We start from the raw sequence: 27,247 nt of genomic DNA on the forward strand, positions 1-27,247 counted from the left end.
AGTATTTTGATACCTACAACTATATATTTTTATATACAAAACAATTGGTCTAGAGTTCAGTTCTTGAGTGTTTGAGACCATTTGCTGACTGAGTGCGTACAACAAATGCTTTACACTGTCCTCTGATACTGCCTTACTACTCGACCCAGCTACCACTTTAGAGAGTATGGTTATATCTAACTTTAACCTCTGCCAAACCTCTGGGGACTGTGGACTCTGTATATACTGCACCAAAGTAAGGTTCAGTGTGCACAGAGTCATTTTCTTACAGCTGGTATAAGCCCGATGCTTCAACATTCCCAATATTTGTCTTTGTGGTTCTCCCTTTTTGAATTTAGAAGATTTTACCCTTAGTAGGTGGAATGCTCTAATACTCACAGCCTCAGGATTTACATGACAATCACTCATTCCCTCACGTCAAGAAGAAACAAACTTCTTTTCTTCGACAAATATCTAAACCCTCCATCTTAAACCATTTGAATGGTCTGTTTACTCCCATCCCTCACCACATGAATAACTTTGAACAACAATACCATGGGGAAAACTGGGACTCTACTTTCCGCGCCTGCACAACACCCTATTTCTGATAGCTTTGAAGGTTTATCGCCCATTGTTTTCGCTGTCGCAAACTTCCTTTATACTTTTTTAAAATTATTTTTATTTACCTCACATGTAGCTCATGCACCTACTGATCTGCTAACTCTGTAAGGTGCTAGGTATATTTAGAATGCAATTACCACAAATGCTGTCTTATTCATATATACCGTCCCTACCTCAACTATGTTCTATATGTGCTACTGTTGCATCACAAATTTTTTCTTTATAAATTGTCATTATGTATTATTGTATTTACTCTGCATGTAATCTGTCACCTGCAGATGCAATTACTTGGTAAAGCTCTTTATACGTTAGAATACGTAACACAAACCTGTATCGTCAAGACAGCCGGATGTTTGATGTACACTTTGTCTTCCCTCTGTCACTGTGTATTTGTATTTACTGTAAACATAACTCATGTATTTGCTGCTATGCCAACCCTGTCAAGCGCTCCGATACCTCCAGGTCAAGTTCGCGCTATACAAAAAGCAAACACTAAAATAAAAAATTAAATATCCTTTCAGCCTGTGCTGTACCTCTTGTTAAAGGCCCTCTCCCTTTTTATAGGTACATGCCTGATATATCTGCCATAAAGTACCCTTCATGGTATATTATCAGGCTATTGCAAGTCACTGAGTAGTTCCAAGTCGATATAGAAGAGTAAGTTTGAGTTACTTTATAAGGTCATGGAATTTTAAAGATGCACACACCACCACTATTTTATTTTTCCCTGTCAGTACAGGTACCTCACTTCTTTATTCCGACTCTTGTAAACTAGATCTTGGAGCTCTATACTCAGCATTTCTAGCTGTTTCCTAATCAAAAACATTCCAAACCCTTTGACATCAAAACATTCAACATGTAGCAAAATCTGGGCTAGGTACTTCTCTGTGACCTCAGGCTCCAAGACTCGAACAATGAGAGAAAGTTGTCTTCTGAATGTTCTCTGTACTGTTCTGTTTCACGGCGGCCTTCCACTACTTCAAGACAACTCTGCCTCAGAGAGTCATCCTTGCAGCGTTGCCATGAGAATTGTTACTGTTACACCTCCTCCAGCAACTCCAGCCTCTTAACCTAGAGATCCTTCCACTCTTGTAAATTAAGGCACTCACGGAGGAGAGCACAAACTTTGCTTGTGCCACATTCCTTAAAGAGACCACACCACTTTTAAGGGTTGCATGTCTCATCTTGTTTGTACTCCTCCAATGGTTTACAACCATACAATATACATTTCTTCATTTCCTCCTTAAACGTCCATCTGGATGTATTCTTGAAAGCTAACAGCTGTTTACCCTTCTAAGGATCTCTCCTGTAGACAATATTAACGGATTCATGAAGCCCTAATCAGATGGGATCAAAACTAATCATACAAAGGCCAACACCACTGTCAAATTCTGATTTGATTTTAATTTTTATATAGCGCTTGAATGCCCTGGGGCGTCTTGACGCTGCTATTGCCATGGTTTGAAAATGGTGGAGGGAGGTGCTGAGCTAGTGACTTAAGAGATTTCTTGAAGGGAAAGAGATCTGGACAGTTCTTGCGTTCATGGGGAGAGAGTTCCACAATTGTGCTGTCCCCAGAAAGAAACTCCTACCTCTCCATGATGCTGGTTTGTCCCTGGGCAGCACTTGACGCTTGGCTTCTAAGGATCTGAGTTTCCTGGATGAGGTGTACCATATAAATCTGTTGTGAAGATAGCCTGGGCCAATGATATGCAGTGCCGTAAAAGATACACAGAGAGCCTGACATTATATTCTCTTTGCCACTGTAGCTTAATCAAGGCCTGAGTCACAGACTGATAATTTGGGATTCCCTAAAGGAGCTGAGCAGATGCATTCTGTAGCATCTGAGGTTTATGGAAAAGCCTTGTTTGAATGCCCATAAGGAAGAAATTGCTGTAATCCAGTTTGACTAGAACAAGAGTAGTAACCCTAGTTTTTTGGAGGTCTGCCAAAATGAAGGGACACATTTTCCTGATAATTCTTAAAGTAAAAAATACTTATGAAACCAGGTTATTAACTTGATCATTCTAGTGAGTTTATTGTCAAAGACAACCCCCAAGTTCTTCACTTTCCGCACTGGTGAAGGGAGTGCCCCCATGTCCTTTATGCCACCAGCTTGGCAACGACCAGCAACCGATTTGGGACATACAGGAGCTAAATCTTGAAGCAGTGTCTTCTGGATTGCTGAATACCAATACTACTATTTGGGTGCCATAGGCATTTGACACCAAAGAGAAGCCGAATGATTTGATAAGTCTTGCCAGCGGAGTGACATATAGATTGAAAAGAGTAGGGCTCAGTGAGGAGCCTGTGGCACCCCACATGGCAGGAAAAACAGGTTGGTAATGCATTCTCCCCTGGCAACATGTTTCATTCTTTCTTTTAGGAAGTATTTTATCAAGCTGAGAGCAAGACCACTTAGTCGTAGCTCAGCAAGACGATCACTCAAGATGGTATGACTGACCGTATCGAAAGCTGCTGAGAGGTCCAGTAATATCAGTTCCACCTCCTTCTAAAATGGACCTTCGCTCCTCCAGTGCGGCTACCAGCGCTGTCTCCATACTGTGCCCTTCTAGATCCATAATTTATCACTTGGTCATCATCGTATTGTGTACTTGGTCATCTTTGAAATCTTCCTTCAGAAGTTGATTGTGTGCTATGCTGTTTTTGGTTTTACTTCTGCTCGAACCGTCTCCGGATTTGTTCCTAGCTTTATCATAAGCTAAAGCGGCACCAACATATCTTCAGAGAAAGTATAGACTTCCTGATCAGGTGCGCTTCTTTCTTATTTCAAACTCTCCTGTTTCGGTTGTTGTTTTGGCTGCAAGGAAGTACTACACCACTGATCCTACTTCTCTTGTGCCTCTGGATAAGGAAAATAAGCAGTGATAAATCTGGAATTCCAAAATCGCTATAAAAGGATTAGTGGTAGAGAACCAAAGAAGTATGGCTGCAGTTCCTTCCAACATGGCATCTCATGGTTATTGCCGTTGTCTTACAATGAGGTACTCGTCTTGCCTGAGTCTCACTGGGTTACAATGAGGATCCCACTAAAGAATCTCAAATCTCCCTTGTTCTGGCAAATTCTTTGCAAGTTCACATGTGGATGAACAGATGCAAAGGATGAAACTGAAGTGGAGACTCTATATTCTGTTGGGCTTGAAAAAAAAGAGCACATAACGCACCACTTTAGCTCCCTTGGGTGGCACTGCAGCCCTCAGCGGATTTGGAGCCCTAACTAACATCAGCACTAAAGACAGCAATATCAACGGCCCAGACTGGTGAGAAGAGGATTTCAGCAACCCTCTTTGAACTTAGTTAAGCAGTGGTTCTCTTCTTATGGCCTCTCATTCCCATGCAGCATTCTGGTAGGCGAAGCATCATTGAACATTTTAAAGAGTGTTAAAAGATTATAAAAGAAACATTGGAGCTAAATATTGTAAAGATATTTCTTATTTCAGGTTCAAAACTCCTTATTTGATAATACCCCCAAAGAAGTCCATCCTTTATCATAAGGAAGAACTCCAACAGGAGTTCAACATCCTGCTGCAAAATTAAGTGGTGGAAAGGGGCCTAATCTCTTAAAAGTAAAGAGATTTTACTCTGGTCAATTTCTTGTTCTAGAAAAGGTACCCAAGCACAAAGTCTGACCCTTTCTTAATTTTAAAAATAGCGAATCAATGGAAGTGAAAAGAAACATTCAGGATGATAGATGCAATAGCTACTCCACTCCATTGAGAAGGCTGGATTTGAGCCATACTCCTGCAGGACACATATTTACACATTGGCATTGTGAAACATCGCATGTTCCTGAGTTTTATAGTGAGTACCATCCCACCCTGGTGGATCCTGTTCCCCCCTCCTGTGATGGCTTCTGCCCCCCCCCCCCCAGTGATGGCTCCTGTCCCCCCATGTGGTGGCTCCTGTCCCCCCCACCTGTGATGGCTCCTGTCCCCCCTGTGGTGCATCCTGTCTCCGCCCTGGGTGGCTTCTGTCCCAGTCCTGGAATGGCTCCTGCAGCGAGGGTGAAGTTCTTGATGGGCCTCTTCTCAAAAAGGTTCAGCTCAAAATTAATATGAAAAGGTGGGCGAGTGAGTAAGTAAAGGGATGGCTGGATGAATTAGTGAAAGGGTGAATGGATGAATGAAAGATTGAATAGATGGATAATGAGAGAGGATGGATGGATGGATGAGTGAGTGGAAGGATGGATAAGAGTAAAGGTAAATAGCTGGATGTATGGGTGGAAGGGTAGCTGGATGGATAAAAGGGTGGATGGATGAGTGAAAGGATGGATGGATGAGTGAAAAGGTGGATGATGAATGAGTGGTTGGATGGATGAGTGAAATGATGGATGGGTGGATTGATGAATTGATAAGTGCAAGGGTGAATGGATGGACGGATGAGTGAAAGGGTGGATGTAAGGATGGGTGAGTGAAAGGGCGGGTAGATGGACAAAAGGATGAATAGATGAGTTAAGGAGTGAAAGGATAAATGGATGAGTGATAGGGACAATGGATGGATTCATGAGTGGATGAGTTGATGGATGGATGGATGGGCGGATGGAAGGAAGGATGGCTAAGTGAAAGGGTCGATGGATAGAGAAAGGGAGGATGGATGGATGACTGAAATGATGGATGGGTGGAAGGATGAGTGACTGTGTTGATTGGATGGATGAGTAACTGAAAGGATGGCTGGATGGGTGAAAGGGTGGATGGCTGGATGGGTGAAAGGGTAAATGGCTGGATGGATGAGTGTATGGATGGATGGGTAGAAGAGTGGATGGATAAGTGTACAGATGGATAGGGTGAAAGGATGGATGGATAATAGATGAGTGAAAGGATGGATGAAGGGATGGATGAGCAAAATGATAGATGGAAGGATACATGATGGATAGGTTTGCAAATGGTTGAACATGTTTGGATATGACTGGGCTTACTTATATACTACTGCGCGGCCTCCTCTGATGTGTCTGTAAAACTTACCTATTGTCCAGAAGTTTTGTCCTGAATTTTGACCTCCTGTCCTGAATTTGTGTCCTGAATTTTTACACTCACCGTCCTGAATTTGCACCAATGCCAGTTGGTCACCCTATGGCAGAGGTCACAGACAAAGTCGGTTCAACAAGAGAAATGTACTATTGCAGTTGCGCCAAAATATAAATGACGCTCTCCATATCGTCCACTTAGGAGTCCTTCTCATATGACCAGTTCCAAGGCTTCTTGATCCTATTCCGCTCTAAGGTGGCCGGAAGTCGTATGAGGGTCTATAGAGTGAAGCAGCTGGGGTTCACACAAACAACTCACATTTTAACTTATTTTTCCACTGCCTCGATATCATAAGGATCGCCTTGAAACCGAAACTGTCCTTTCAAATAAAAAGAACTTGCAACATCCAAACGGAAAACTAGATAGCAGGATCGTAGCTGCTTTCTGTTTTAAAAAGAAAACTGTGCCAAATGAGGAGTAGCTCTGACCCCTGCTTAACGTAAGCTTTTGGCACTGGTGACTGAGGATATATTTTAATGCACTTTGGCACAGCGAATAGGTTTGGCTTACGAATAGAGTGAAGTCACAGAGGGGCCTGGCAGACTATGCACGCACAAACACAGATCCCCAAGCACAAAGAGATAAAGATGTAAGCAGACAAATGGACATCTAGGCATACCAAGACATATGTGCATCAGAAACAGACAACACATATGCACCTACAGACAACAGTACAAAGGCACACATACAGTCTCAGATATACAGGAAGAGGAATGCACGACTGTGTGAGTAGATGGATACGTGTGCAACTGTGAATGCACACATGATTTAATGTATACACATGGGTGCATGAATGGATTAACAAATAGACATTTGTTGTTTATTACTTTTTTGGCTTGCAACGGATTGGATTAGTTTTACTATGATGCGATTTTGCAATTGTTTGGATTGTAAGAGCAGAGAAGAAAGATGCTGGCACTTTTTCTGTGGATTACGTTTTACTAAGATATATGCTTAAGAAGCAGGTTCCAAACTTCAGTCTCCTTTAAGAACATTCGGCAGTGAAAATATCAAACAAAACATTTGAATTATTCACTACACGCCTTTACGGAAAGCAACTCTGAAACACATTCAGGCAATTACAAAATGTGTGCCCCTATCCTGGTATCTGTGTAGAAACAACCCCTTTTTTAATCATAGATCAATGGCATCTAGAGTATGTACATAATGCCTTGTTAGCCAATCAACGACCACAAAACGTATAATTATATTGAACAACCCTCAGACACTTATAGTGACGCATGCAGAAAAGTAGCACAGGAAGGGAGACCAAAAAAGCTCATTCGATAATTATTGCTCCTGTTTAGACAGAGTAGTGCACAGTGACAGAAAATAAACCTGATTGGCACATAAAAGAGCAAGGTCCACTTAGGGAGGCTATTTTCTTAACTGTCATAACCCTGCCTGGACTTCAGCTTTTGTTTTATTCTTGAAACACCAAGACTGACGAGCTCTGCTCAAACTTCATGTTTTTGTTCTCACTACTTACACTTGAGATTTTTAGTTGGTCATAAACCTTCTCACTAAAAGAAACTTTTTAATGTACTACTTCTGAGGCTATCTCTTTAACCTTAAAAACATGTTCCCTCTGACGTAGTACTTCTATAAAACACACACTCAACAACTCACAGATTTGCATTTTTTCTAGATACATAAAAGCCTTGTTCAAGAATAATGTGTTAAGTGCTGCAAGATACCCCAGTGTAGGACATTTTCCAGAGAATGAAGCAAATGCAGAGGAAAAAAATACTCTAAATGCTGTGTTCCACCTCAACCAGATACATGTGTGGAAATGCACTCTTTTTTAAGCAAAGGTTTGGAGTGATATTTGGCGCTGCACCACATACGCTGTCTGGTTTCCGGCGCACATAGCCTTAGTTGCAGCGCACAGAAACCTTATACTGCCGCACACAGAGGAAAAAAATTAGAGGGAACATTGATCCCAACTGTTGCAAAGTTCTACAGTTCGGCCTGAAATCTGTCCCAAAGGCATTTTCAAAATGCATGCCGTGGTGTCAACTTGAGGAGAAGGATATTAATCTCTATATGCCTCCACAATTAGCTGATCAAGGCCTTTCTACACAGCCTTGTGTTGCAAGTCTCTAGAATACTAGTCCAGCTTGACTCCTGTATTGCATACTCCAAAGGACCACTTACTCAACAGAAAGACAAGTATGCTATTTCTAGGATAGCATAGCATATTTCTGCTCCCAAATGCTTAAATCACGAGAGAAACCCCTTTTTAGTAATGTCTAGAAGATCAGTGATGCCAATCCTCAGGCATATGTGAAGACGCCTTGATTCTCACTCGATCCACTCCTTCCTGTACCTATTGCAGGGTGTTCCCTTCCCCAAGGATATTCCTTCCTAATCTATAGTCCTGAATCATTCTCTTGTGGAATATTGATCCAGAAGGACATCAGGCTCATGGTGTCAGTCAGACATGTCATAAGTTGATTCTCTGCAGAAGATTTTGGGATAACAATTAATAGGTCTTGAAAGATGCAATGTAGCATGGCGTGTTCTGTGAATGGAGCTCTCCTCTTTTCTTATTGTAGTTAGTTTTTTTCTTAAATTTTCCTTCTGAATGAAACTTGGTTACAAAAATGCCCAAATTTGCGGTGCACGTGAACCCAAGAAACTGAAGTGGCAGACTCTGCAGTTAGTACAGTTCTTGTTCTCTGTGGCAAAACACGGTCCAGGGAGAACATTAAGAGAGAACCATGAGAACTGCCCAAACCTCCTGTGAATGAAGCAGTTTGTGTTTATTATTGAATGAACAAGTCTGTTCTTGGTTGTGATAGGCAGAAGCAAATTATGTTGAATGGTACTTTAACTAAATGGACACTAAGCCACAAGCTAACTGATGAGCACTGGATTTCACCCCATTGAGTCTGTCACTGAAATGTTCCCAAAAGACAGAGAAAAAAACAATAAAACTATAATGGGGCCACGTCTGCTTACGTGGAGCCAAATCAACCAGCCTCCTCTCTATAATAAGGCAAATGCAAAAATGTTTATGAAATGGTATCATGTACCTGGTAGAGTAGAGTGGGTAGTGCAGAACCTTCTTGAGAAACTTGGAGCCATGACAGCAGCCTGCAGTGGCACTGAATATTCTCTTCCAGGGGTTCCTCATCAATTTTTATACGCTGAATAGTCCCTCCCCCATGTGGGGACCCCGAAGCACTTATACCATACATGTATGTATATATACATCAATTAAAAAAAATATTTACACTTACAACAATTGCAGCCTATAAACAGGCTGAGAAGTCCAAATTTTATTTTCATGTAAAAAAGGAAACATTTACTGTCATGTAAGTCACCGTAGAGAATAGCTGAACATAGCAAACCTTTCACAAACTTTCTTTAAAATGACAAAGAAATGCAGGACAGAATTAGCCCATAGGCTGCAAGAAATAGATTCAGCCAATGCAACTGGCACTGTGCCTTGAACGTCACAGTACCCTCTGTATCCCATCATGCCCCTCAGGTGACAGGTCAATTCATTTTTCTGGCTCCTGGAAACCGGATCCTTGGGGACTGAGCTCTGCCTTTCCCTCCAGAGATCAGATTTATCAAAATTTGTTTTCAGGTTTTTACTCAACTTCCTTTTAGTATTAGAGCAATTTAACACCTTTTTTTCTGACTAAAAGTGGTGATTTTTTCTGCCAGAATGAATTCACTTTTTGTGAAGTGCCCTTCCTCTGGGCAGAAGATGGCTCATTAAGATCCAAACGGGGTCTGTATCCACTGCTTTCCAGAAGGTCACCATCCTAGTTCATGCAGACACTAAAAGCTCTCCCGAAGGACATTGAGAGACAGAGAAAAAATCAGACTTTATAGACCACAGGAGGCACAGTAAGAAAAACCAGAGAAGTCTGCTGTTTCCTCAAGAAGCAAAGACGAAAGTCAGTCTAACACCATAGAGCTTTCCTGCCACTCCAAGAACTACCCTGAAAGCAGATAAAAGGAGACAAGGCATCAAGGGGAGAGATATATCTTGATCGACCTCGAGTAGTATGACGTCGAGGACTGTGATGTCAAAAAACCTGCCTACCTTGTTCTCCGTCAGCATGTACTCCAGCGTAGTCGATTTCGAGGCACCATTTGACATTAAGGGACTACAGTTGATCGACATTAAGGCAAGTGTCAACGTCGAGAACCCCTCTGTCGATGGCTAGTCCACTACCGCCAACGCTAAGTCAGTTTCCGTCAAAGATATCACCAAGGTCAACGTTGAGGCATCCACCTTTGACATCAAAGACAATACTGTCAATGACCAAGCAACTCCTGTTCACTTTGAGTCTTCCTTCGTTGATGTCAAATACACCACCAAGGTCGACTTTGACGCAGCTACCATCGACGTCAAAGACACTGCTGCCTGCAGCAAAGCATCTCCTGTCGACGTTGAGTCCTCTGTTGACGTTGAAGACTTTACTGTCACATATGTTTTTTTTGTCAAGACCAACATCTGTGACTGCAAGTGTATAGACCTCCATCAATCCACTTGTCACCAACATGGTTTCAAAGCTTACGTAAGAGGGGAAGGGGGACTCCTGGTTGGGATTAGGAACATGCCGGACATAGAATTAACTATCTCACTTTCTCCTGGGCCAGTCTCCTCTCCAAGGGCCTTATGTAGGTGGGCTGGCATTTACCACTTCATAAATACCGAATCATACCGATTCGGTATTTATGAAGTGGTAAATGCAATGTAGGTAATGAGTCGGTAAATATTACCGAATCGGAAAAAATCGGTAATTACCGAATCGGTATTTACCGATTCGGTAATGAGGCATACCTTCCCATTGATGGGAAGGTATGCCTCATTACCGAATCGGTAAATACCGATTCGGTAATGGGGGAGCACATGCAAGGGTGGCAGGGTGTCACATTGACACCCTGTTGCACCCCTGATTCGGCCATGTGTGCACATGTGGCGCACATACATGCCCTAAGGGCATGTATGTCTGCCACATTGCACACTTAAACGTGCACAAAAATGCTTTTTTTCACCTATTCGTCATTTACCACCAACCTTTAGTTGGTGGTAAATAACGAATCCCCACACCCACCACACACTCCCCCTACATTTCATTTCATGATTCGGTATTTACTGAATCGGTAAATTTACCGATTCGGTAATATTACCGATTCGGTAATTTTACCGATTCGGTAAATACCGAATCATGAAATTCTCCCCCTACATCTCAAAAGCCAAAATACCGGTCGGTAACGGTATAATTACCGAAAATCGGCCGTTACCGACCGGTATTTGGCTTCCTACATGAGGCCCCAAGATTGTTAAGAGAAGCCACTTCTTATCCGTCACCAGTCAGACAGAGACCCCCTCTAAGGAGACTGAGATTACTCAGGAGAAGGCATCAAACTCTCTAGATCTACCACTAGATCTAGAAGACCATCTACTGCAAGGTCTATCTCTTCTAATTCAAGATGATCAGGTAGAAGATCGGCAAGATCTCAATCTTCCCATAGGAGATATTCTTCGTTAACTAACCTCACGAACTCTTATATGGGATTACTCTACAATCCTTCAGCTAGAGAGTCTGCAGTAGACGATCGCTCCACCTTTAGTGATAATTTAGTTAGAGGGGTAACGAAATTGAACATCATGATGACCACAACTACTTCGACTTCAGTCATCTTTAAGACTTTACATTAAAGAAACTCTTCTAGCCATCTATTGCCTTTGGTCCCGGGTTTTTAGAGCCAGCAATGCAGCTATTTTGGATGCCTGCACCAATTAGGCCTATTCCTTCCAGGCTTCTAAAAAAAAGTACAAAACACTGGCTGAGGACCCACTTTTTTTTAAGGTTTGATCCTACACCAGATTCAGTGATTGTAGCTGCAGCTAAAAAATCACATGCAGTTTCTCCTACTTCTACTTCCCACCAGAAAAATAGAGCAAAAGGATAGACTCATTGGGCAGAAAAATGTGCGGAACATCTGCAATAATTATGAAGGCAGCAAGTGTGACAGATCTCTTGGGAAAACATGATCGTTCCCTGAATCTTTACAAAAACACACCGACAAACTCCCCAAGGAAGATATAGCAAGACTTCTAGAGTTCCTTAATAAAGGAATGCTAGCCTCAAATAAAATCATTGTGGCAGCAGCAGGCACGTCAGACTTGACAGTGCAGTGGTACTGCCGTGGCATCTCCACACGATGCAACTCTAGACTGAAAATGGAAGCGCAACAGAGGATTGCTGATTGCGGGCTCAACATTATTCTGTTCACATGCAGATGACAAAATGTCTCAAATGAAGTCTGAAATGGACACTTTTAAAAGCCGTTGGCCTGGAGAAGAGAAAGTAGTTTCCAAGGCGATGCAGGCAAAGAAGTAGCCAGAAAATTAAAACACCCTCCACTTGAATGACGAACCATACCTCTTAATTATAAAGCACATGAAGTGGACAAACCGGACCCTCCTTAGAAGAGTTCCCTTCATGCTTCATCCATGCATCCTTTCAATCCCCATCTACTAATTTCCATCTATTAATTCATCCACTTCTCAGTCCCTTCACCTTTTCAGCCACCCATCCAACCATACTTTCTTCCATCTACACATCCAGTCACACTTTTATATACCCATCCTGCTTTTCAACCTTTCACTCATCAATGTATTCATTAATCCATCCCTCTATCCTTTCAACCATCCATTCTTACACTATCCCTTCATCCATTATGTCACTCATCCTCCAATCTTTCCCTTCATCCATCCTTTGAACTGGTGATCCTTACCCTCTTCCAACCTTCCATCTATTCTCCAATGTAACCTTCCATCTTTTCTTCCTTCTACTTATCCATCCTTGCACCCTTCAATTATAGCTTTCTTCTTTTCTTATTTCCTTTCACATTTCCTTTCCTTTTACATTTCCTTACTCCTATCCCTACTACCTTTTACTTTCATGCTTACTTTCTCAATGTGTTCCACACGTTGTCTTCCCCATTCTCATCTTTCTTCTTTTTTTAATTTCTTTCACAGTGCAGCAGCTCATAGGCCACATCCCTCTGTCATGGTTTTACCCAACAGTGACATTTCATCTGTAGCGCCATTTTGGGTGAGGGAAACTGCTCTCTTGCCATTTTTGGCGGACATCTTGGGCAGCGCTCTAGTCTTCAAGGGAACTCCCTCGTCATCTACTTAAGGCGCTTAATGCAAGCGCGCAGCCTGATGACTGTGAGCGATATCTAACAGGCAGTGTGAGTGATTGTGTGTGCTGGAAGTACGGCTTAAAACTGTTTAAAACGCCGTGAGGTACTTCGTTTGTTCTATTTGCTCGTCGCTTGTTTGGGCTCTGGCCTCAAGTTAATTTTAAAATTCAAAACCTTACTCTCTAATTAAAGATTGCTACTGTTGCTCCACTTACCCGCACTGTAAAACTTTCTCACACGCTGCTTTAGCGTGAAGATCACCCGCACTCATCTGTAGCGCCATTTTGGGTGAGGGAAACTGCTCTCTTGCCATTTTTGGCGGACATCTTGGGCAGCGCTCTAGTCTTCAAGGGAACTCCCTCGTCATCTACTTAAGGCGCTTAATGCAAGCGCGCAGCGCGCGCGCGCTCATGGCGCGCCAGAGGCGCGCCAGAGGCAAGCCCGTCTGCGCCCCGGCCGCTCCCAGCGCCAGGAATGCTGCCCCGCAAAATGGCCCCCCTGGTCGTGTGACATACAGTAGAGACCAACTACTGCAGCTGAACCCACCTAAAGATCACAATCCTTCCGCCGTTAGCCTTTCCTGCGGACTAATTAACAGCCGGTCATTAGTCAAACACTCCGCTGAAGTCTATGGCCTCCTGGAAGACTTGGAGCTCGATGCTCTTTTTATAACGGAAACCTGGGCTACGGCTACATCTATAGTAAGCCTGGGCGCCGCCTGTCCCTGTGGCTATAAAATTCTCCACAAACCTCGTTGTACAGGTAGAGGTGGCGGAGTGGGTATGCTGTACAAGGACACCCTAGATTTCAAACCCCTTCTGATTGATGAGGTAGGGGGGATAGAAATCATGGGTTTTTCCCTACAGTCTCCTGGCGGGAATCTTCTAACGGGGATGCTTTGCTACAGGCCCCCGGGCGCGACCACACTTTTCCAACTCTTAGCTGACACCATCACCAATCTAAAGCTTGCCCATACCAATCTGATTTTATTAGGTGACTTCAACCTTACGGAAGATGGAGGTCTCGGCAGTCATCTGAGGGACCTCCAGCATACGTGCTCTAACTTAAATCTTCATCAATTAGTGGTCAGTTCTACCCACCAGAAGGGGCATACTTTGGACCTGGTATTTGCCTGCCCAGACACTACTGGGATATCAAGTATCCTGCCTTTAAACTGGACAGACCCCTATCTTATACTCTTGAGCACGATGCTGCCCTGTCAAAAGAACAAGTCCAGCCAGCAGAGCCTTTATAGGAAGGACAGAGAGTGGGCCAAATTGGCCAAAGCCGGCCCGTTAACTATGTCTTTGGACGCCAGCCACTTTTTCCCTGATAAGTCCGTGGATGAAAACTATAAATCATTCACCGATCAGATAATTAAGACTCTTGATCGCTCCATTCCCATAAAATCCTTAAAGAAGGCGCGGAAAAGATCAGCGCCCTGGTACAACGAAGAGCTGCGTCAGCTTAGACTATCTCGTAGGCAAGCCGAGAGGACATGGAGAAGAAACTATGCCGAGGACGACAAGCGAGATCTGAGACTAATCCAACTAAAATACAAAGCTCTGATCCTGAGGTCCAAGGCTGATTTCTATGCGAGCTCCATTGCCCAGGCCTCTAATGGGACTAAAACCCTCTTTAAGATTGTCCGCGATCTCTCCAACCCGGACTGCATGAACAACAAAGTAGCTCCTTCACAAACCTTGTGCAATGAAATTGCCACCTTCTTTCAGGAGAAAATCGCTAATATTGTTAACACACTCTACGACAAGACTCAGGAGGGTTCTGAGGTAACAACTAGCCTGGCCGATGGAGTTCTTCCACTGACCGCGGCTTTGGACAGCTTTCAACCATTCTCTCAGGCAGCTTTTGACAGTCTAACAGAAAGCGTGTCCTCTGGCTCCCCTCTTGACCCCCTCCCTCATAAAATCTGGAAACTGTACGGGCGTAACACCTTTCCCAGTCTGCGGCTGATCTGCAATCAGTCTCTGATGGCAGGATCAGTCCCGGAATGTTGGAAATTAGCAGTAGTGACTCCATTAATCAAGAAACCTAATTTGGATCCTCTGATTCCTGCCAATTTCAGGCCCATCTCACTCCTGCCTTACCCAGTAAAAATCCTTGAAAAATCAGTTAGCATGACGCTGTCTTGCTTTCTGGAGGAGAACCGTCTGCTCGACAGGGATCAGTTCGGCTTTCGCCCCGGCCATGGGACTGAAACGGCTCTGGCCACCATGCTGGACAATCTTCGAATGCGTGCCGACAACGGGAATGCCGCGTTTTTAGTGCTTCTTGATATGTCGGCAGCTTTCGACACGGTGAGCCATCCGGTCCTGCTGAAAAGATTGGAGCAGATAGGTGTCAAGGGCAGTGCACTGCAATGGTTTCAATCCTGTCTGGAGGGCAGACAGCAAGTAGTCACCATGACCCCTTTCTCCTCTAGCAGATCGCCAGTTGCGTACGGGGTGCCGCAGGGATCGGCAATTAGTCCCATCCTTTTTAACATCTACCTGCGGCCCCTGTTTCCTCTAGAGGGAGAAGATGCGATATCTCTGGACCGGTTTCAGCAATGCATGAGGCAGACCACGGACTGGCTTAGAAGAAACTCCCTCCAGTTCAATAGCGGTAAAACCGAGGTGGTCTTTTGCTCTCTTACTAGGATCCCAAAACATCTACCTCCAGAATTTAGACTTCTTCCGGAAGAGGATCCCTTGATTCCGGTCAGTAAGGTGCGTAACCTTGGGGTGATTTTCGACGACGATCTCCAGATGATCTCCCAGGCCAGCAAGACCGCTTCGGTCTGCTTTGCCCTGCTACGATTACTTCGAAGTATTCTACCTTTACTTCCTAGTGAATTACGTGCCATGGTAGTGCGCTGCACAGTATTAAGCAGGCTCGACTACTGCAACTCCCTTTATCTAGGGGCCCCGCAGTATATTTTCCAGGGCCTGCAGAGGATACAATCAGCAGCAGCTAAACTAGTGCTTGATCGACGACGCAGCTCCTCGTCCACCGGTGCACTGAGGGACCTGCATTGGCTCCCGGTCAGGGAAAGGGTCTCCTTCAAGTCTGTGTATGACATTCAGAGCAGTTCATGGTCTGGGCCCAGCCCCTTTGCAGGGTAAACTTGCTCGCCACATACCAATTAGGCAGCTGCGCTCCTCTACAGCTGGCCTATTGGTAGTCCCGAGATTCAAACGCTCTCGGGTAGGCGGCAGGGCCTTCAGAATAGTAGCCCCCGGGTTGTGGAATAAGCTCCATCTGAACTTGAGACAATGCAATTCTCTACTCGAATTCCGCAAGGGACTCAAAACCTGGCTCTATCCCAAAGTTTAGCCGATCCACTCTTTCCAGTCTCGTCTTCTGCCTTTCCGGTATGGTCTCCTCAGTCTAAAGCGCCAAGATGCCCGTAGGGTGATAGCTGTGCTCTACAAGTATTTCATCAATCAATCAATCAATCATTTAGGGGATTTCGCCTTCACACACATAATAAATTAATGTTCTAGTGGAATACAGTTCACCAGCCCGTGGAGTCAAGAGGCAGCCCCCGCTTAAGCTGCTAGTGGGGCGGTTCCCTACGCCTCTGGATACAGGCCTTATGATGGGCATTATTTCTCTGAGGGTTTAAACTTCTCATTGGTTTCACCAACTGCAGCAGCAACCAAGGCAACAGTACCACCACAGGAAATCCTCTAGTGGGAAAACAGGTCTCCAACAACCACAAACTGCATCCACAGGAAATCCTCCAGCAAAACAATGATTACCCTCTTTTTCTTCCTCTGTCTCCTACTCCTGGAGGAGAAGTATAGGAAATTATGTCCATGAGTGGTGCCAAATCCCCAAAGATAAATGGCTCTTGAATATGGTGCAGAATGGATATTCTCTATGATTCTGATCCCCTCCTTCTTTAATAGCACCGACCAAACCATCAGACTATCAGATAGGTCTGTTGCAGAAGGAGGTCAACACATTGATGCTGAAGAACTCCATGGAGGAGGCTCACTCTCCAAAAGGAGTGGGAGTTTACTTCTGGTGCTATCTGGTTCGGAAGAAGGGGACCAAACAAGAATTCAGATCCATACTAGACGTAAGAAATCTAAATAAATATATCAAAAGGAACAGTTAAGGATGCTGGCATTACACTAAATATATCCCCCTGCTACAACAAGGAGACTGGATGTTTGCTATAGACCTACAAGATGCCTATTTTCACATACCGATCATACATAAACATTGAACATTTGTAAGATCCGTAGTAGGCTCTAAGTATCCTTGATTCACAGTTATTCCATTTGGGCTAAAGTCTGCACCCAAGGTGTTTTCCAAATGCATGGCTGTCATTGCAGCGCATCTAAAAAAGCAAAGGATAGTTATCTACCCTTATGTAGACAATTGGTTAAAAAAAGAGTCCATCCTCAGAAACGACTCTAAAGTATTTCATGATATGTCTGTACGCGTTCTAACTACTGGGTCTCCAGGACAACATCAACAAATCAATACTACTTCCTGTCCAAAAGATTTACTATCCGTGTGCTATTTTGGGTTCTTTTTAACTCAAAGATGGATTACAAAGGTAATAGAAAAAATACTAGAGGTAAAAAGGGGAATGATGCTGGTCTTCAGCCTTGTATGTAACAATAAAACAAGTAAAAGAATGATCTTATGAAGGTATTTGAACACAGTATATTGAAGTTTTCTATGTATGATTGTTTCTTCTTCTAGATGCTACCTAACTTTCTGGTCATGATCATGACCTTCTTGAAAACTATAGTGTTGAACACCATACTTGGATATAAAGTGGTGTTAGAAAATGTACATCCATACCATATCAACCTCCGGTTGTGTACATATGTTCTGTATATAGCACTTGCACAATTTAATTAGCCGATTAACTTCCCCTGCGCCGTCCCCCAATTTTGGAGCACCTTATGGTGATGTGTTCCTAAGGATTCTTTTGATGTCTTTTTGTAAAGTAAATACATTTGATTTGGTTCCCGCTAAAACCAATTCCTTGATGGTTGTGTATATTTGCCAAGGAAGTTTAGGCCTACTTTCCCCCCCCCCCCCCCCCACTTCCCCCCATAAGGGACTGGGTTGCCCCTTTTTGTTTATTGAACCCATCCTAAGTAAAGCGGCATATAAAAACTCCCAATTAAGGGAATCAAAAGTCTTCCTGATATCAACAGATAGTACTTAGAAATCCAGTGGGAGGTGCTCTTGCATTTCCAGGATAAGAATCAACTGTCGATTATTAGGCCTATGGCTAGGTGTGAACCCTGTCTGATCAAGGAGTATCAGTTTGCCGACATGCGGCAATAGCCTATTCACCAGAACCTTACACATGATTTTATAATCTGCATTGATCATGGAGAGGGGCTGTATGAATGGACCATCACAGGGTCCTTGTCTTTCATAAGTAAAGACACAATCGTGGCCTCCCTCGAAGGTGGGAGCAGTCCATTTCTATAGCACCGTTAAAGACGTCCACTAATTTATGGGGCAGGACACCGAAGTTGGTTGCATAAAACTCTATGGATAGCCCATCTGATCTGGGGACCTCACCCCAGGCCATATCCTTTATTGCACTCCATACCTCCTGGACTGAGACATCCGTGCCGAGTCTCCCTTCTATATAGCAGAGTTGGGGAACAAAGTGGAGAAATCTACACACTGTAATTTGTCCATTTCGTTAAATGCAGTGCCCGCTAAGTCTAACTCTGGTTAGTAGTGAGCTAATGTAGCATTAATTTTCCCCTAAGTAAACATGTCCGACTGGCTTATACTCGAATAGTGTGCCTCCTGGTCTCCTCCTAGAGGAGCCAAGCCAACATGCTCTTTGACTTACTTCTATCAAGAATCAAGATGGGTCAGCGCAATATAGGCCTTGTGGTCCTACTGCTTCAACCATTCCACCAGAATAAGTAATTTCTCCCTTTCAGCAACCGCTCCCTGACCTCTGCCATCTGCCCCAGATCCTGGTGTAGACCAATCAATAACTCCTTCCGCTGCATAATGTCTGTGTGTAGCTGGGTGCGCGCACCCAACCTTTTAGCGATACACTAACCCCGTACAACTACATTCAGTGTCTCCCACTCAATCCCCACCAATGACGCAAGAAATTATCCCCAACTTAACAATGTTTTTCTTGATTTAATCCTAGCTGGAAAAGGATGCCCTCCCTCATTTAATAAGGGTGAACTGATGCATTTTCTCAAACCAAGTGAAGAAAACGAAGGGTGGTATGTCGTATAGCCTCATAACACACTTAAAGGTACACTATAAAATATTTATAAAAACCCTGGCAATTTGATTCTTAAGATGCATTCCAAAACGTTTTGTAGGAATCAGAAGGGTTGATTTGTAGGCATGTTATTGTGATCAAAAATTCACTACATCTTACAAGTAATAAGTCAAACTAAGGTTAAAAATTAACTCTTGATGGTTATATTTATAAGTGCTGAAAAGGAATTTTTCCTGGCTAACTGGGTATACTTGAAGATGCTATTGGCTTCTTTACACATTTCTCGAGGATCATCATAGGACTTTATCAGGAGCAGCTGCTAAATTTGCATTGAAAAATTCAGCTCCTGGCACAATTAATTTTCATTGTGGGACCTGCCACGGGTTTCACCTGTAACCGCTCCTCTAGCTGCTTTTCATAGAAGTTTTGTTAAGAATATAATTAAAGATAAATAGCAGTCGTAATATTCCTTCAATTCAAAAAATGTTTGCGCATGTGGACAATTTGGCTCTTTTTGTGGTTGAGAAAACCAAAATTATACCAATAGACCAGGTAGCCCTGTTTCTGGTCCAAGCAACCAAATGTATGGCAACTGTTTTTTTTTTTATGATTCAGGGATTTGCTTCCATCTCTGGTTATAGAATTCATAAAAATATAGACAGAAGGTGTATTAATCAATGCACAAAAGACTGGTATAGCCCCAGAACTGCAAGGTCGTTTTGCCTCAAAACCAGTAAGATACATGGGAATACATTTAATTATGCTTCACTTTGATGAAGATGTAGCAGGATTTTAAGAAAGGGAAGCAGTTATCTCTATTGGTTGTACGAAATGTAAACCTAGTGAAGGTGGCGACGCTACCACAATGCCTGTTTCTTTTTCAGTGCTTGCCCTTTTAATTGTGAGGATTTCTTTTTAGGGAATAAAACAGCGTGATTGAATCCTTCATATGTAAGTTGGAGAGGGGGAAATCATGAATTTTCAGAAATAAACTATGTAGTACTGAAGCAGTGATGCCAGACTTTGCAGTAGTTTGAGTTCCACTATTTGACAGCTTTGACCATATTCACAACAAGATTGATAATCCCTCATGATGAGTGCCTGTACTGCTAGGAGACACTAGAAAAATGACTTGCAGTAAGGGATTAAGAGGATATGCTCTCAAAGTTTCATGCACATACTTTCTTTATAAATGTAAGTTTAAGACATTGAAAGCAATATGCTAAATATATTTCCAGTGAAGAAAGAATTGAACAAAATATTTCAGACAAGTTTACCACGTTTGTGAATGAATGTAGAGAAAAAGCACTCTAGCAGTAAAAACAGCTTTTAGATAAGAATGCTTTCATCTATTTTTCTATCTTACATGAGTAGTTTTACAATGAGGTCCTAAAAACATTTTTAGCTTTTTAGAATTAAGACCTAATTTTAAGGAAATAAATGTTAGCAGCAATTGAGTATTTCAGAAGACCTTTTGTTCTCCCTCTTTAAAGTGCTTTATCACACAGATGTATAACGCGTTAATTGTAGCTCGCCCATCTAATCATCAAAACGTCTGCATAAACAGATACATGCAAGACAAGTAAAGTGAAAATAAGGAGCAGAATATTAACCTGAAAAGCAACGATTTATCCGGGATTAGAGACCCATTCACTGTTACTCCATTATATAATTTATACTTTATGCTAGAACATCTGAACACATTTTCTAAAAATTGCAGTAAGAGCAAAGGGCAGTAATGCCTACAATTACACATTCTGTAAGTACTCAACAGTCAGAAAATGCTGTTCTGTGGGACTGAGACGAATGTGACATCTGGTAAAAACCTGTGAAAGAGGACAGTGTAGTTTCGAGAGGAGGATGGTAACTAAAGGAGAAAATTATGAAGTATGTTTTTTATGTTTACTTATTGCTCAAAGGTGTAAATGATGTTACCCCACAACTGAACATGAATGGATGGTCAAAATCAGGACAATTATGATTTTGGAATAGAATTTATCTAAAAACTGTCCTCATTCCAAAAACATGAGGCAGGGTTCAAGAATGGATTTTTTTTTTTTTTGAATATTTTATTTAATTTTGTCAAGTACACAGATGTATTCACATTTATGTCTACAGCACCATAGCACACCAGAATGAATAACATATGCAAGAATACATTCACAATGCTAACACTTCTCTAAGTTCCTTCCGTCTTAACATCAGGTCCACCAACGGGGATGTGCATAGGGACCCTCTATAGCTATTCCACGCCTTCCATTTCTTTTCCCACTTTCTGGGGCACCCTCTAATGATGAACACTTCTTTTTCAGCTATCATGCATCTGTCGAGCTCCTGTACCCACACTCTTATGGATGGTGCCTTAGCAGCCCCCCAGTGGCGTGCTATCTCTCGCTTGATCAAAGTGAAGCCCAGCGTTACCATCTGCTGCTCGATCTCGGTGAGGTCTGTGGCTTCCCATATATTAAGTAGGCCGAGCTGAGGCGTGAGGGTCAATGTTTTCCCCAGCGCGGTGTGAAGCTTAGTCACCGCCCCCTTCCATAATGATTTGATCGCAGGGCATTCCCAGACCATATGATAGAACGTGGCCTCCTGCTGACATCCCCTGCTACACCGTGAATCGTCCTTGGCCCCCATTCGCGCTAGGACCACCCCCGTCATATAGGACCTATGGAGAATCCGTAGTTGGATAAGTCTGTATCTAAGGGTGATCACCGCCCGTCTAGGAGACATCAGTGCTTCCCTCCAGTCCTCTTCCTCAAGGGGTCCTATGTCCTGTTGCCACTTCTCTCGGAGCCTCTCGAATGTATCAGGGAGGTTGTTGCAAAGCTTTTTGTACGTCAGGGAGATGGCCTTCGATTGCAGTTGGCCATCTAAGAGTCTGTCTTCGAGGGGCGAAATGTCCGGAATATTATGCAAGTCACTAAACGCCGTCCGGAGGGCATGGCGGACCTGAAGGTAGCGAAACAGCTCACTTTGCGCCATATGGTAGGTTCGCTGAAGTTCCTCAAAGCTGAGGATGGCACCGTTTCGTATCAGGTCACCGACCTTTGAGATGCCAATCAGGTCCCCTTTGTCGAACCCTGGCTGGAGACAAAGGGTACCGAATTCTTGGGCTTGCCATAATGGCGCCGCCTTAGTCAGGGTATTCGCCCATCCCAGTTGAGAGTTCGCTCGGCGCCAAATGCTGACTGTATGGGCCATTGGGCCCATAAATGTCAGTTTCCTCCCTTTGGAATAGAGCGCTCCCAGATATCCTGCACGTCCCGTTTGGTAATTATCTAATATGAACGCCGGGTCGTGGGGGGGTCGGTATATCCAATGATTTACCACTACCAGCTGCGAGGCCCAGTAATATAATTTCAGGTCCGGCAGGGCTATACCGCCAACGTACCACCCCTTGGTAAGCTTCCTCATCGATATCCTGGGGGCTCCTCCGTCCCATAATAAAGTACGGATTTCACCCTCTACCGCCGTAAAATAGGCATCTGGAACTTTGTTGGTGCAGTTTTGAAGGATGTATAGGAAACGCGGGAGAGCAAGCATTTTGAAGAGGGCAGCTCGGCGGTAGGGACCGCCAGTGCCCGACATCAGACTTCAGCCGGGCCAGTGGGGGGGCCAGGTTGTAATTGTAAAACAAAGCCGGGCTCGCGGTAGCATATATTCCCAGGTATCGAAAACCATCTTTTGCCACCTCCAACTGACAATCAGCCGGGAGGGGAGGGACCCTCCCATGGAGCATATATAATACGGATTTGGTCCAATTGATGGCGTATCCGGAGAACTTACCAAAATTGGTAAATATGTGTAATACCACCCGGATGGACTGATAGGGGGAGGCAAGATAGAGTAGGATATCATCCGCGTAGAGTGATATTTTATCTACCAAGTCTGGCGCCCATCGCAACCCTCTTACCATGATGTCTCGCCGAATCCATGTCGCCAGTGGCTCGAGCATGAGAGAGAATATTAGCGGCGAGAGCGGGCAGCCCTGCCGGGTCCCTCTCCGGAGCCGGAAGGCCCTGGATGTATGATTGTTAACAAGAATGGATTTTTGATCAATAATAACATTTGCATATGTTTTGTTCCCTTTTGTTTTTTTAATTCTGAATACATATTCTGTTTGGAACAGTATATCTTCCTACATACTTGTAATAAAACGGGGAAAATAACTTTTAGCTTAAAGAACTATGAGAACTGTTAGTTTTTATCTGTGCCCCAAATTCACTGGAATATTCTGTGGCACGTGGCTGATAATAAACCATTTAAATTGTACCTTTTAAATTATCTTCAGCATTTTTACTAGTTTAAGTTGCGCAGCTTCAAATGTAAAACCGTGTTTATTTTGGTATCTTTACCAATTTGTTTATTAGAATATATAAATGTTTATGCTTGTTTATTTGGTATAAAGGTCTTTTTAAAGTGGCATGTCTTAAATAGTGGGGGTTCGGATACTGTATCTAGTATTCTGAGCACTGTGAGCTTTAAGGCACCAAGTTCAACATGCTTTGTTCCACTCACTTAATGTAGTCTTCTTTTACAGGGAGCTGAACGCAAAAACGTCTTTAAAGTTTGTCCACACATCTTTTCATGGAGTCGGTCATGACTACGTACAGTCTGCCTTTCGGGTATTTGGATTTCAGCCACCTATTCCAGTTCCTGAACAAATGGATCCAGATCCAGATTTTTCAACTGTAAAATGTCCAAATCCAGAGGAAGGAGAGTCTGTGCTGGTATGTATTTATCTGATATTATACAGTTGTTTCTTTAAATAAGTCATAAATATCTTGAAGATTGATACAATGACACAGTCGTACTTTAAGATATCTGTTAAATTTCGTTTTACCTCTTGTTAAAAATAGGTTTGAATGATTTGGTATAGGATTATTAAAGCGCACTACTACTACTACTACAAAAAAGCGGTTCTTGCATTGGATTTCTCCAAAACGAAATAGTTACGAAAAAACAGACAGGGATTCAAGCTTCTTGCAGACAGTCAAACTGGTCGACATAGGTAAAAAAGATGCTGCGTGATCCATAAATAAACAACTTGGTAGGCGAAAGAACCTTCACCCTTCAAGCACTAAAGAAGAGGAACACGATGTATTAGAGGGCAGATGAGCACATAAGTGACTTTGCAATAATTTAGGGCTGGAAGCTGACATGGCACAATACACAACGTTGAGTGCTATAAATGGATTTTTTTTTCCCACAGTCAGCCATTGAAGTATGACATGATGATCGGAAACCAAGAAAAGGTGACTAATGCCAAAAACCAAGTAAAGACCATTTCAATACGGTGAGCACATTAACGACCACTATCACCAGACACCACCATCTGCCATATTACTACCGCACGTCGTATGTGAAGGGAGTCCTTTTGTGCAATACTTCTCAACAGATAATTATAGTTTGGATATTTACAGTTCACTTTAGCTTTCTAGCAGACTTCTACCCAAGAGGCTTGTTTCAACGGGAGTTTAAGCCATGTCTGAATCCATATAAAAAATGCTTTTTAGTCCTTGTTTCTGTGGAAAATTGAGGCTTGTCTCAGATGATCCTAAAAAAAAAGCAGCTTCTGCTTATATCCAACTCCTAAAACTAAAAACTGCATAAAAGTTTTAACAAACACCCTAAAACACAGGAAAGAAAGATTGCTTCTGTGGCTCCAAATGTTCAATTTAAAGGAGACCATCTTCTCAGGTGAGGACTCTGATATTTCCTCAGGACGAAGTAAAAAAGCAAAATAAAAATGTACATTCAGAGCACAAACCATTTCTGGAACTGTTTCAAATGAGGAGGAAGCAGGGGAGGAGCCTAGCGCGCAACCAAGATGGCCGCGTAGGCACAGGGCTCCCGAGGGCCTCCACAACCTCCCACGTCTATCCTGAATTTATCCTGATTTTATCGACGGGCTTCTACGGGCGAACCTACGTGGAGGTGATACCTGCTGTCCAAATTCAAATCGGACATCGGGAGCCGGAATAGTATCGATTCCAAGTTGGCGGCCTACTCCGGACCTTGCCCCGGACTCGAGTTGGCATGGTGCCCGGGCAGAAAGTGAACAACAACGGCATGCAGGACTTGGGCCGGTGCGCACCCCCTACTTTCACTTTGGGTCTCCTCGCTGAACCTGAGGGGCCTTGGATTGTCATCACACATTTATAGTGGGACGATTGGGTAACCTGCCTGCTCTTGGACACTAGCTGGGACTACCCTTTGGGGTCTCCGAGGCTTCCTAGATTGGTTCTCCGGTGCTCGCTCATCGTGTTGGTGGCCGACACCCTTGACGATCAACAGACAATGGCGGCTAGATTGGACGGAGATAAGCAAAAATCCAAGACGACTAGGCGGGGAGCTCATACCCAAGCTAACAACATGGACTGCTATACCCAGTCGAGAGGTTCCCCTGGTGGCCCGCATAAGTCGCCGGAGAGACCCAAGGATGGCCCGGGATCGTCAACGGAGTTAACATTGCAGGACGTCATGGGTGCCATCGAAGAGATGAAAGCGGCGGTCGGCCAGCGATTCGATACATTGGCCCATAAATTGGACACAGTTTTGATCGACGTTAAACTAGTCAGAGCGGACCTTTCACAAACTAATGAAAAGGTCAAATCTTTGGGTCTGACGACGTCGAGTCTGGTAACGGACGTGTCTGACCTGCAAGCCGAGGTCCGTAATCTGCGGACGTCCACTGCTTTGTCTGTCCGTCGACTGGAGGATTTTGAAAGTAGGGCTCGGCGGAATAATGTGCGCATAATCGGGGTGCCGGAGAAATCGGAGGTCCCTGCAGCTGACCTCTTTGTGGAAGACCTTGTGATCAACCATCTCGCACCCAAAGGCTTGAGTAAATTCTTTGCGGTTGAGCAGGCCCATAGAGTTCCGGGTGGTAAGCCCAAACCGGGCGCTCCCCCACGGCCCATCATCGCCAGAATTTTTCATTTCGGGGACAGGGACGCTATACTGCAGGCCTCGAGGGTGAGTGGGCTGACGAAGTTCGAGAACACTCATATAAGTTTCTACCCGGACTTCACACAATTGGTCCAAAAGCAGCGACAGGAGTTCATGGGTGTCAAACGGCGACTGAGAGACATGGACCTGAAATATGCGATGCTCTTTCCGGCCAGGTTGCGGGTTGAGTTTGAGGATCGGACGCACTTCTTTGATCGGCCGGAGGAGGTTGGAGATTGGCTTGATACCCTGCCTCAGCAACGACGTCGAGAGGGACAGACCGAAGGGAACGGAGCGGGCTCGGCTGGACAGGAGTAGACTTTTGGTTCCCGGTGACTGACTATTGTGATGGCACTTCCATATTTTGGTTTGGTGTTTCTATTCAGCGCCTTATCCTTCAATGCCCGGGGGTTGTGGGGTGCTCAGTGAGGCTCTTTCCTCCTCTGGGGTTTTCTTTTTGTAGCATAGTTAATGTTAGGGCGACAGGCACACTGCAAGTTGGGGGGGCTACATGGGCTCACGCAGGGGTGCAGGGTGGGGGGAGTTGTAACGGGAAGGTTGGTGGGGAGGGGGGGAGTTGGGGAATGTTTGTTTGTTTCACAAGGCAATGTGAGGTTAGCTGCTGATTTGTCCTGGTTGTGTTCTCCGGGATGTGGGCATCATGCACGGGAGCGGGGTGGTGGGTAAGGGATTGAGAATACTTTAGTGGAATGTGAACGGACTGGGGGATAGGATCAAGCGCGGGGTGGTGTTGCAGTTCTTGAAACGGATCTCGCCCGACATTGTTTTCCTGCAGGAGACACATCTGATTGGGAACTCCTTCCATGCCCTGAATAGGCGGGGCTATCGCCTTGCTGTTCACTCTGGTTTCACTTCTGGCTCTAGGGGAGTGGGTATCTTGGTCAGGGCCTCTCTCCCGTTGGAGGTGGACGAGGTGCTCCACGATGATAGAGGGCGATATGCAGCATTGGTGGGGAGATGGGAGGGTAGAACTGTTTCGCTCGTTGCTGTTTATGTGCCACCGGGATTGCAGGCGGCTACATTTGCGGATTTGGGGCGTTTGGTCCTGGGACTCCCTGGGGGGTTCTGGTGTTAGGGGGTGATTTTAACGCTGTTGTCTCCGGTATGGAGGACCGTCACCCCCCCCAGGGATCTCCCTAGAGCCCAGGCCTGGCTGGGTGGCTTTCTAGATACTTTAGGACTTATAGATTGCTGGAGACTG

At 44.1% G+C, this 27,247-nt stretch overlaps 1 protein-coding gene across 1 annotated transcript in view; it reads left to right on the forward strand.

Moving 5' to 3' along the window:
* Positions 1–27,247, forward strand: part of PGM2L1 (phosphoglucomutase 2 like 1) — a 670,483-nt gene that overhangs the window by 302,328 nt on the left and 340,908 nt on the right. The window contains exon 7 of the mRNA XM_085623364.1: positions 23,615–23,804. Within this exon, the coding sequence (XP_085479490.1) occupies positions 23,615–23,804 (190 nt within the window). The remainder of the gene's footprint in view (positions 1–23,614; positions 23,805–27,247) is intronic.

The sequence above is a fragment of the Triturus cristatus genome, chromosome 8, assembly GCF_964204655.1.
Source record: "Triturus cristatus chromosome 8, aTriCri1.1, whole genome shotgun sequence".
In the NCBI taxonomy this organism is placed as follows: Eukaryota; Metazoa; Chordata; class Amphibia; order Caudata; family Salamandridae; genus Triturus; species Triturus cristatus.